The sequence below is a fragment of the Lonchura striata genome, chromosome 4, assembly GCF_050655825.1.
Source record: "Lonchura striata isolate lonStrDom1 chromosome 4, ASM5065582v1, whole genome shotgun sequence".
NCBI classification, from domain to species: Eukaryota; Metazoa; Chordata; class Aves; order Passeriformes; family Estrildidae; genus Lonchura; species Lonchura striata.
The window spans coordinates 31,618,626-31,631,486 of NC_140706.1; the positions used below are offsets into that span (position 1 = coordinate 31,618,626).

Here is a 12,861-nt window from a genome sequence, read left to right on the forward strand (position 1 = left end):
TAATGTATCTTGCTGTGATGTGCTCCTATTTGCACTTTATTTCAGTGCTTATCTGTTGAAACTTTAGGAGCAAGCAGAAGTGTGCTATGACTCACCAAGTGACATTTTGTAAACACTCCTACTCAGAGAAAGGTTAAACCCCTCACAAGTATATATGAAAATAGAAGCATTCAGGTTACTCAATATTATTACATTATTACAGTCTTAATTTATAACAGAGGTGCTGCTTCTTTGTACCATACTGCAGATACAAGAGAAGAAACCGTATCTATTTCAACAGAGAAATTTGTATTTCCTAGTGTGAAACCAGTGGAGGTAAATTTTATTGTCCAAGTTCCTTATAAGAAGAAATTATAAACTGATAAAGACTTCTGAACTGCATCTTCAGAAAGAATAACCTGATATTTTTTGATTATTTTGTTCCCGGGTTCCTCAGTGTCCTATTGTTCTACATACCACTGTCTGAAACTGAGGTTGCAAAGCACTTTTTCTGTTATTTGAATTCCTCAGATGGTTTAGTCCTGATGTGCTGGAGGAGTAAAACATCTCTAGCAGATGTTTATTAAAGTGTTTCTTTTGACAGCCTTATAGCTGTAGAAGTGTGCATCAAGGAAAATAAGCCCAAAATTTAAAAAAAAAAATTAAATCAATTCATCTAGTACATTTCTGAGTTTTAGGTATTGACAATATATAGAGTGATATGGAAGAAAGAGAAAACTGGTTTCAGCATCCTGGGGACAGATGTGGAGCAAAGAAAACTGAGCATGTATTTTTTCATTTTAAGTTCTCCATCACCTAGTATTGCTTTAGTCACAAGGGCTGAACTCCACCTCCTTATACTGAATTTAGAAATAAGAGGGCTAGGTAGAGAAATGGGCACTGGAATATAATTAGCAGCATTAGTTTGGGCATTTTGAAATCAGCTTTTAATAATTAAAAATAGAGGTATTTTTACCCATTTATGCAAATGTATGGGTGTAATTTGATTGTTGATTACTAAACTCTGCTATGTATTAACACAATGAATTTATTCACTTATCTCTGAGTCTCCTTATCTGTGTCTTGACTGTTGAAGCAAGGCCAGGACTCTGGTGTCATTAGTAATCTCACACCACTCCCCACATATCTTGAATTAAAGCAAGAGATGACTGGTTTTAAAACCCATACTAGGGTCACCTGTTTACTTTATATGAATTGAATACCAGCTGTGTTCTTCGGCCTGACATTTTACTATTTGATGGAAAAGAAGTGTTTCAAAAGACCAGCAGAAGGCTGCTCTTCAGACCTTGAATTCACATCAAGACTGATGACATTCATCTGTCTCGCAAGTGTGGCTCCACAACCCAAGACAGCCACAATCAAGCTAGTTTTTCATCAATCTATTTGATTAAGTACTTATTTGGCTTTTCTGCCTGACTTCTGCTAGCATTTCTTGTGCTATATCAATAACAAACCTAATCTGAAGCATGCTGAATGGAACTAGTATTAAAAGTTTTCTGGAATGCATTCAGCCTTGTCTTTCTCATATTTTTCGCAGTGAAAAATATAAGAAAATATGATTCATATATGAAATTGCATGCACAGTGAAGAATACGGATTAGTAGTAGCCAGTTGTATGTGTTTGAGACTACCAACATTCCATGGTTTTTTAGGTGGTATAAATCAGTTTTCAAAAACAATGCTGTTTTAAATCACAATTTCAGCCATTTTTTCCCAGATAAATGTTTATACACACAAAAGTATTCTAGACTCAGGCAGAATAGCAGTTCTACTTTACAAAGCCAAGAAGCTTCATGTTGGGAACCAGCACCTATAATTGCTGCATTCCTTCTCTCTGCAGTGTAAGAATAATAACTTTATATTTTTTTTTAAGAATTTGGCTTGATGAAATCAACTGTTATTTACCAATCACAATAAATTAAATTCTTTAAAGTCTCAGTTTCATTAGCTCTCTGGATGCACCCTGAATATCTGTCCTTGTGTTGTCCATCCCTTCTTTTCTCAAGCATGCAAGAAATCTCCTCACTTCAAAGACAGGTTTACTAGCTTTCTCAGCTCCCCAGGATTTCCTGTTATTTTAACTCTATAGAGATTAATTTACACATTTTGGCTCACTAATATGTAACTTTTTTTCTGGAGATGCTGAGAGGATAAGTGGTCTCAAGAACTTCAGAGCTTGTTTTTGGCTCTGCCTCATAATTACAGCATGATCTCCTGTTTCCTGTCTTTTGCTGGAGATCTTGGTACGATCTTGATGACACAGATGATGAAAATCATTATGAATGATGATTCTGTCTCCCTTTTATGTACCTCTGAGGTGGAATTACAGTTTCTTATTTGTGTATGTAAATACACACATCTTAAATCCCTTATATATTATGCTGTATAATCATCATAATTTTTCATGACATTATTTTAATAGTACTCCGTTGTTCTTATGAGGTTTCTATTGGCAAATTAGTTCTCTATGAAAATACTGTGTCCTTTTACAGTCAGACATTCAGTTATTATTTTAATTAAGAGTTCAGATTTCCTCTATGAAAAGATTAAGTTGGGGATGTTCAGTTATTGCTGTGAATAAGATTTGGATTTTAAGCTGTTTGACTAAGTTTATTCACTGTTTTGACTGCAGATTTTTACAGCAGCTTTTGCCTATTGTTGTGTACCCTAGAGATCCAGTGATTCCAAAGATTTATTTTGAATCAGTTGGAACAAGTAATAGATGTCTGTTCACGTACTCAAGATTCTTTTCTGTAATGCTTATTCGTAGGGATGGTCCCATTGACCTCAGTAAGGCTATTTGTGTAAATTCTAGTTGATCTCAACAAGAATTATGCAACTGGAACCCCAGTGACCTCTTGTAAGTAGCATAATCTGGGTTGTGTTCCAAGTCTTCCATAAGGGCTTTAGAAGATATTTTCAGATTTTGGATTAAAATGCCAAAATGGCATTTTAATCTGATGGCTTGAAACATTTTTTGAATTATTAAAGACATCTGCCTAGTGTAAGCATAGGAAAGAACCATATTACTGGTAACAGTGTGATATGGATGACAGAATGCTGCTTTTTTAAGTAATATTTACTACATACAGCGTCTTATTGTTTTACATGAATTTAAAATCCCAAATACTCTTTCCCAGTAACTATTCCAGATGTCCTCAGCCCTATCAACAGTGAAACCATTAGTGCTGAAGTAGGCAGTATTTTGAATACTTAGAAATTGATGGAAAGCTTGTGGTTAATAGGCAGCATAGAAGGATTTGTGCAGCTGTTTAACAAATACTTGATGCCAACATGCTTTATTTCAAAAGGAAGTTGCAGATGCAAAAAGCCAGTTGCAGGACTAGTTTAAACTGAGTGAGTGATTTGAAATGACAGAACATAAAGCTCATACATTGTATAGCAGTTTTCAGAAGCACTCTTATGAGACTGTTCCCTTCTACTTTTAAGGAACTGCGCTGAATCCAAACAACTGGCATGTTTTGTTTTAGTATGTCTTGTTCTTGTGCCCCCAGTCTTTGTTCCCCAGATTTATACCAGTCACCCTTATGTCCTCTAATGTTGAAAAGACTTCTGTGCATACACCTTATAGAGTAGGTTGTGACAGGGTGCTTCCAGGGTGCTTGGAAATTCTAAGATCATCGAAATATTTTTATTAGAGAGGCAGTGGAGAAGATGTATTCAGTCACAAGAGGCAAAAAATTCTACCACCTATCACTTGCAGATCATATGAACAGTCATTATGTGTGTTTCTGTATAGCAGGCAGTCCTGCTCATCTTTATATTACAGTTAATTTCAAAATCACACCTGTCCTTGACAAAAAAAAAAGTGTAACATTTACTGAGATCAGACTTGCAGATACATTTTTGCTTTGAAAACTACATGGACATGACATTCTCTAGCCTCATATTTACGTGAAGTATAAAATAATGTGATCCCTCTCAATGCACGATAGAGATCGTTAATATATGCAGTACATTATGAATATTCATCCTCAGCACACTATGGTTTCTGGCATTGCTTCCACTAGTATTTTATGCATTAATTTCTTTTATGTTGTCCTACTCTAATATAGAGCATGGTTGATTTATTTCCTAATCTTTGTAAATGTGAACTTCCTTGGGTGGCTGAAAAACTTACACTTCTGTGATTCCCCTTCACCCAGCAAGAGGCAAAGGAAAAAGTTCTTTATTCATTAAGTAATCTGTTTCTTTTCTTATTTTTTTTCCTCAAATCTCAGCTTGGAAACCAGAAAGTAACTTCCCCTGTGATGGAGGTAAATGCTTCACAGACACACAGACAAACAGCAACAGAAGCTTCTCCACTGCCTCTTCCTTCTCCTGTGGTACCAGTTAACAGAACCTCTTTCTCACCAGACAGTGGCACCCACCTAGTTCCATACTCTTTGCCAACGCTTGATGATTTTTTGCCTTCACGCTTTTACAAAACCCCTGCCCTGTCCCAGTGCCCGTGCCAATGCCCGTTCCTAGCTCCTGCCAGTGTTGCCCAGGGGAGTGAAGCAGCCTCTGTGAGCACAGACTCTGCCATGAGCGAGTGCTCCTCCCGCACAGGGAGCGAGTGCTCCACAGCCATTCTAGATGAGCTGCAGACCTGTAGCTATGATACTACTGACTGCTCTGAAACACCTTCCCCAACCTTGAGCCAGATGTCTGCTGTGTCAGATGGCACCACCTTAACCAACACTGCTGCCACTTCTCATGTAATTATGCTTCCTTTTTTCCTCCTCCATTTTGTTCAAACAGGTTGTCAGAGGGGAACAGAATTCAACTTTGTCTGTTATCCCATTACACAGACAAGTATTTTGTTAATAATTTTCCATGGTCACAGTCTGACAGTGATTTGTAACAGTTGTTAAAAGAAAAAATCATGGACATAGCAGATTTGGGAGTAGGAAATGATTGTTGCATAGTTGTGTGGTCAGCTAAGGTGTATCAAATACTTTGCTTAAAAGAAAATAAACTCAAGAAATACTTGTTCTTAAAGCAAGCATTCCATGGAGTTTGAAGAGATTTGTTTAAAATATTGTTAACAATTTACAGGTTTTTGGAGTCTGGACTACCACCATTTTTGATTTACACTGATATGCAGATTTTAATAATATAATTTGTAAATTCATAATAAATGTTTGCAGTATTTAATGCAGTTTTTTCCCCAACCATGATGACTGCACAAAACTGGTTTTCTCTAATTAACCTTTTCCTCTCCTAAGCACAGTTTCTTACAGGACTGAACTGCATAAATAATCTTGACTTATTCAAGTGTCCTGTTACTTTTCTCTTGGTTAAATCAAGGGAAAAGTCAGTATGTGGTTAGACACTTCATACATACATTCACTTTCCTGTACCTTAGTATACTCATGTATGGGGAGAAAGAAGGTATGGAATCTGGGTCAAACCCAGATCACTTTTGATTTCTTTTGAGATTATCCACATGATTAAAATGAGTCAGAACAAAGCCTTCATTTAAATTGAGCAATTCATTGCTGAATTGCTAAACAGAGATGTTCTGAATGCAAAGTTTTACTGGGTCACAGCAGTGTTCAAACTTTGTATAAATACTTTAGCATACAATAATTTTCAAGCCTGAAAAGAACAAACAGTGTATATATATATATATATATATATATATATATATATATATATATATTAAGCTTTGTGTATAATTTATAAAAAGTATTTTGAGTCCAACCTTGCACATAGTCACCTGGAAAGCCAATGATTGTTTGTCATTGTTCTGGATGCTGCTAAAAAAAAAGTCCAATAGCAGGCGTGTAAAAGCTTTAATGCTTAACTTCTGTAACACAGCTTGGAAAACATTTTTTTTTTTTTAATCATTACTGTGAATCTGTATACAACACAGTACTTGTAGCCAAAGATACCATAATCAGTATAGACTGGTTAGACAGAGTTAGTCTCCCAGTAGAAGACTATGTAATAATCAGATCTGACCACCACTTCCTCTTTTATATATGGCAGGGATGAGCATAACATTTGTTCACCATTAAGAGACAGAGAAAAATGAAAAGACACTCACCCAAGAGCAAAAATCCCCAAGTAGTCCTAAGAACTCCACAGAAATTTAACTGCTGGCAAAACCCAACTCTGCAGTTTAGAAAAGTCATCATCTCCCACTCTCTGTGAGAAGAGCCAGATGGATAAAAATGCATCCATGGAATGAAAAAACAGTGAGGAAGCTGGTGGCACACACACATGTTGTTAGTGGCTCTAATCCTGGAATCATCTTCATTCTCAGATTGATGTTGATGAAAACCACTGGGAGAATGATCAAAGTAATATAGGACTGGGCCATCCACCACTCTACCTGCATAAGATATAACTATGCTTTAAAGACTTCATGTCCACATAGGGAATGGTTGTTTATTTTTGAGTTTTTTAATGAGACTAGACAAAAAAAGTTCTAAAACAACTCCTATGAAGAAGCAACAGCACCAGGAAGAGCTTAATCAACAAAATTGACAAATATTAAGGCAAAAGGCAGAGCTAAAGGTAAAACTCTGGTCAATTTTCTTTACCTTTAGTCACAGATTACAGATTCTTTGAAAACCTGAAGTACAAGAGTTGTAATTCTTATTTGTGCCTCTGCTTAGAATTGGAGTTAAAATTAGAGCACAGCTGGTTTTAGAGGGTGTTTTTTCTGGTTTTATTCCAATTATGAACATTTTCCCTATAAAGTATTGTCGGTGGGTCGTTCTTTTTCATGTAGTTTGAAATTTTGGAATCTAATGGAAACTTGGAAATGGAAGTGCACATTAGAATTTTGCTTTTTCCCAAGTTCCATGACTGTCTTGAGTTTCAATTGATTCTGAGTATTTTAACCTAATTCATTGTCTTGAGGTCAGGTGTGTGCTGTGCAACATTCTTGCAAAGACCTACTCAGATATCCATAATGTGACCTCTTCTCCCTGTCTCAGCAGAGGGAAAGTTAGAAAGCAGCTCCAGTTCCAGATGGAGGCCTTCTTCTGTTCTTTTTTGGAAATCCAGAGAGCTTCTCTTTCTGATGCTCAGGCAAATTAATGGAATTTTAAACCTGATACCTCATAGGAATTTTTACAGGATCTTGATTATCTTGCTGCAGAAGTAGGTGGCTCTACTTGCAGTGGAGGACAGGTTAGGTATACTGGAGAAAAAAAAAAACTAATAGAGATTGGTAGGGAAAGGTACATAATGAAATTTATTTTTCCAGTAAATTGGAAAATAGGTGCATTTTGGTTGAATAAGGTTTTTTTTTCCTATATTGTCTTCTTTTCTCACAAAGATCACGTAGGAAAGTGTCTAACTCGTGAATTGGCATCTTAAAGGATTTCACTACAATGTGGGAATAAACTTTGTCACCTTGACTTAAAGTGTCACATTCTCGTATTGAAATGTCAGTAACTACCAAATTATTCCAAAGGAAGAAAAGGCCTTTGGTAGAACTATCTTCTATAGCTAAAATGTGCAAGATGCAGCAGATGAACAAATGTAATAGCTACCTTCACAGACATTTTCCTCAAAGATAAAATCATTAGAAACTAAGAAATTATTGTGGAGCTGAGATCTTATCTAAAACCTTCAGAAGCAAACCTAAAAATGTCATATATGAACATGCCACATAGACATTTATGACTAATGTCCTTCAATTACTTGTGTGAGTCCTGTTTTCATGAAATTTTGTACTACTTAGTGTAAGTGCCTTACTGTCTAACTGAGCTATTTGGTAAAGTCCTTCTCAGGAACATCTCAATCTTTTACTATAGAAATTCATAGAAGTCTCTTTCCAGTGTGCAAAGAACTCACACCAGTTCTGCTCAGAGCAGCAAAGCCATAGTAAACGAGTCAGAAGGTGTAAGGCTCTGCACGTGGTTGTACCCTGCCTTCCCTAGAAACAAGCTTTCTCACAGCATGTAGGAAAAGAAAATAGGTGAACACCTGAAGTAGAGGAGAGATGGCTGGCCTCAGTTTGAAACCTTATGTGGAAACATGCCTTCATACTGTTGAAATGCTGTCTTTGAGTTATGTAGCTCTTCTGTTCCTACATCTCCAAAACTGGGGTTTTTTTGGAGGAGAGGATCACATAAGAAAAACCAACTTGTTTTTGGTTCTAGAGTTTATTAAGAGAGGAGATGTTTAAACACAAAACTTTCAATAGAGACATCACCACAACATAAAATTTTCAGCTCATTTCTGAAAACAGGCATCCTTAAAATGAGAAACCCCCGAATGCATTTAGAAGTTCATATGATGTCTGCATAGGACCCAGAAATGTTTTTTTCTCTCTTAGCTATGGGAGGCCAAGATGTTAAAAAATTCAAATCAATGCAGTAATCTCCAAAATAAAAATGCATACAGAAGGCCAAGAATAATTTATTTTAAAAATAATGTGCATTTTAGTATGCTTTTATTTATGCTTTGCTGCTTCAGGTAGTCTCTTGTTTACATCTGCAGCATGTTTTAGTTCATTTGTTATATGAAATTGAGCAAAGTTTGTAGTTCTTCTGATTCAGCTTTAAAGAACTGTTCTGCATTAAAGATGTTGCAGAGAGCTTCCCTTGCTTTTCTGCTGGAATATTCACTAGCCTCTTATTTCATTCAATGCTTTCTCCGTGTCTCAGTTTTGATTCTTTCAATACTCCCCATAAAAGTGATACAGACTCAGTGCAGAGATTCTAAACCTGGGGGCAGATCGTTTCCTCTTGTGAAGTACCTCTAGTGACTAAACCCTAAATGGCTTTAGGTGCTTGCTGCTTAATTGCCAGTTTGCTTAGCTCTCCCATTTTTGATTTTGTTCTGTCATTTTGTGTTTGTGGGTTGTTGGTTTTTTAATTGGTGCAATTTATTTTTATTGTGATAGATTGCATATCAGCATGCCACAGTCACTCCAGCTGCCTTCCATTTTTTAAAGACATTTTTGTCACTCTTCTCAGCTAGTTATAATGAGACTTTTCCCTTCAGTCTGCACAGAAGCTCCCATTAATATCCATAGTGCTTGAGCATGTGCACTAAGGGAATATGTCTCTTGGTGTGAGGGATCTGTGGCAGACTGAGGGGAAGAGTGAATTTTGTGTTTGTGCAATTTTCATTGCCTTGACCATGATCCCTCTGTCACCTTCCCAAGACAGCATGCATCACAGCCAGCACACACAAGGAGAGAAGAGGGGAGGTACAAGGTATACAAGGAACACACTCTGCTCCCTTTGTGATAGGTTTTGTGTTGCAGTGAATGCAGATGCCATTATGGCTGTGTACCTGACAACTGGTAATTGCTGCGCGGATGACAGTCTTGCATCACTCTTTCTTTGGGATTGCAGTCGGAAAGCTTTGTGTGTACTTTAATGGGATATTGTTTTGTCTCTCTCAGGCTCAGATCACAGTGAATGGGAATTCTGGCACTGCTGCCAGCCCAGTGAGTCACTTTCAAAGGCCTTTTTCCCCTTCTTCAGCTTACCCTCCACCAGCTTCACTCAATTCCAACATTGTTATCATGCAGCATGGCAGGATGATGGGTAAGCCTCACACAGAATGTTTGCTTTATACATTACGCAACGTATTCTGATTCATGTGGCAAAGACTGCAAACAATTGCAGAGTGCTTCACATCCATAATGAAGGGATTGTCTATTCATCTACCTTGGGAAGTAAATGCAAAAAAATAATAGCATTTATTGTTAGGTACAGTAGTGATCATGAACTGCAGTTACTGTTAAGTTTTATAACCTAGGTGTGTGAGCTAACCTCTTGCCAATTTTCTACTGGCTTTACCAAGGAAAGGGCGTCTATCAAAATTGCTCAACCTGTCCAGCCCTTTCAGATTTTGTCTTAAAAAGCCAAGGGCCCCCTTTGTACTTTGCTCCTCCCTACGATTTCCGTAATTCTTCAGCAGAAATACTGTCAACAAAGGGAGAGGCTCTGGGCTTTTAAAAACCTAAAGCTACATCAATTTAAAATTTGTTCATGTATTTTTTTAGTGCATCTTTAATGTAAAAATTAAACACAAACCAAATACTATCAGCCTTAGTCTCTTTGCCAGTATAATCCCATTTTGCCAAGAGATACTTGCTGCTTTTTCTACCAGTGTTGTGCATATTTAGAAAAGATTATACATGCAAAGTAACTTGAATGTGGTCCCACAGTTCACAATTTTTTTGTGCTTGCACGGAAAGTAGGTGACAGTTCTTGCTCTGAGACATCTTAGACAAATGCTGCTGTCATCATAATGATAAGTACAAAAACTGTATACATGGGTTACTCCACATCCCAGAATTCTAGGGGTTTTGATTGCTTCTGGTTTGCAGAGATAAAGATCTATCAATACTGGTTTGGATATACTTAAAATATGTCCTATTACTTTCACTCTTGTGTGATGCTGAAGTTCAGTGTTCCACAGTAACAGCCTGATTTAATTCTCTTTGCTCATGTAGAAATCCCCCTGATGGCCTCAGTTTGAGGCCTAGGAAGAATGAAGGATCAAATCCAAAATGTTTTCTAAATTTAACATCATGCATTTTGGGAAAAAGTTCCAAATATTCAGACGTTTGCCACACAGAGTTGCCCCTCACCATATATGTGTAGCACTGAATTATTTACAGGATTTCAGACTTGGGTAAACAGCTGAAACAGCCATGCCAAATCCAGCACTGCAATGGGAGTGAGCAGAAATATTCAAATTAAAATTAGAGCTTTCAGTCACCGGAGCTCCTTTTGCAGGCTCATATTACAATTCATATTTTTCTTCAGAACAATCAGTGGATATTAATGCCACATGAAAGTCAATTGTAATTGTCACCATCAGTGTTATAACATATATTTTCACTCCCTGCATTCATTTATCTTGCAGTGGAACCATCTCACTGTACCTGCACTTGCAAAATAGAATCTTTGTAATAGCAGCCCACTAATTTACTGAAGCCTGCTGCCTGAAGGAGTAGGGCTCTTTTTCCTGTATACAGAAATGAGTGTATTTTCTGCAGAAGTACAAATTTTTATGTCACATCCCAGCACTGAGGTGGTTTTTGTTAAGTTTTGTTCTGCATTTTAGGAGTTGGTAATAGTGATGTATTAATTTCATTACTGATAAAGGAAGATTTGAGGGGGAAGGGTAGAAATATTGCAAGTCAATACAAAACAGTAGCAGCTTGAACACTTCACCTGAGTTACTGTAGATGGCTCATCAGATTGTTCTACAGGTGCCGGGTTACAAAAACCATTTTTATGGATTATACTTGGAATCATGTAAACATATCAACACACATTAAGGGAAGAACAGTGTATGTCAGAATTTGTTTCCTAAAAATGTTCATGCATCAAAACTTCACATTTCTTAGCACATAAGTTTTTGTGCAAGGCTGTTTTCTTTGCCTACAGAAGAGCAATTTTCTATAGTTTGCTAGAATTGGTGGGTGGAAGTTTTGAAATTATGTCGCTGGTTTCCAAGGAATGGGTAGAAAAGGTGCAAAAGTTTGATTTATAGAAGAAAGACTGCTGCACCTTTCTCAATAGATTTTGCTAAGTTTGTGGGGTTTTTTCTCTTTTTATTGAGCAAGACATTGTGAAAAGGTGCTTCCACTCTAATTCTGAGTTTAATAGCTTGTCTGGCCCTTAAATAAGTTTGTAATTCTGTTAATGTAACATTAAGTAGGGGAAATCCCTAGTTGAGATATTTCTTTACATATGTATACATATGTGATTAAGATTGTCAGCCTTTGTACAGTATACTGAAATGGGGAAGTATGTTTTAACTTCCAAGTATGATTATTGTGTCATTACACAATTTTCTGTCATGTTATCTTTACAGAGTCCACAGAGACATACTCACAGCATGTTCAGAGTGTTGGCAGCACCACCACCACCAGTACAATACCAATCTGTAGATCCTCAGAAGAAGAAAAAAAAATTACAGTAATTAAAGCTCCACATTATGCAGGGATTGGCCCGGTAGATGAATCTGGAATCCCTACAGCAATTAGAACGGTAGGAAATTCTGGGAAATCTGTGTATGAGCTCATACAATGAACTGATTGTTGGTAATGGGTTTTTCACATTCTTCTACTCTTATATAATTTGGAATAGAGCGTGTGTAATCAGCAGCCTTGTGAACATAATATTGTGTGTTGATGAAAAGGAGAATGCTGATGGGAGCATAATTGGGCAACCTCATGTTTCCAGTTTTAATTAGAAGTAGCCAAAATTTAGTGTCTTTCCTGTGTCTCTTGTAGTTCTTGCCATTTGGAGATGCAAGGTAATTGCATTTGGTTTAGTTCTGAAATAAAGGTTATGCATACTTTATATATATGTATATGTGCAAATGATCATATGTACATCTGTGCATATGCAAAAATCTTACACTTCTGCATTTTTTGGGGCAGTATTCCCATATCATCAGGGTAGCATAGAAATGTGCAGTTTGGTTCTGATGGCAGTCTAAGGGAGTAGCATTTTCGTGACAGTGCAGTAAATAATCATTGTGCCCTTGACTGACACATAAGCAAATAGCTGGGGAGCCCTTTCATTGTGACCAGCCCAGTTTTGATCATCTGCCGCTGGTCACTGCTTGAGTGGTCCCAGAATGTCAGACTGAAGAGTTTTGTTTTCACTATGCTGAAGCATTCTTTCCACTCTGCTGTCAGGGCAGCCTCTTCTGGCTGCTCCAGAGAGCACAGAGGCAGCTGCACTAGGTCTGTGAAGGCAGCACTTGCTGGCCTTCCCAGCCAGAGAAGAACTGCTGTGCTGGACGGAGAAAGTGAGAAGAGTGGGAGCCAGGATGAAAGCGGCAGAGCCCTTGCAGGTGAAGTCTTAGCGTGGTGCAGGGATGTAGCAGCTGCTGGATGTATCCTGTCTGCCAGTA

At 37.4% G+C, this 12,861-nt stretch overlaps 1 protein-coding gene across 6 annotated transcripts in view; it reads left to right on the forward strand.

Annotated features, from left to right (window-relative positions):
• The window catches only part of SORBS2 (sorbin and SH3 domain containing 2), a 144,511-nt gene that overhangs the window by 79,335 nt on the left and 52,315 nt on the right, over nucleotides 1–12,861 (forward strand). For 5 of the 6 annotated variants that reach the window (XM_085578697.1, XM_085578698.1, XM_077782879.2 and 2 more), the window contains exons 8-10: nucleotides 4,242–4,721; nucleotides 9,380–9,524; nucleotides 11,812–11,987. In XM_085578697.1, the coding sequence (XP_085434823.1) occupies nucleotides 4,242–4,721; nucleotides 9,380–9,524; nucleotides 11,812–11,987 (801 nt within the window). The remainder of the gene's footprint in view (nucleotides 1–4,241; nucleotides 4,722–9,379; nucleotides 9,525–11,811; nucleotides 11,988–12,861) is intronic. The other variant, XM_085578700.1, reaches the window with a different exon arrangement.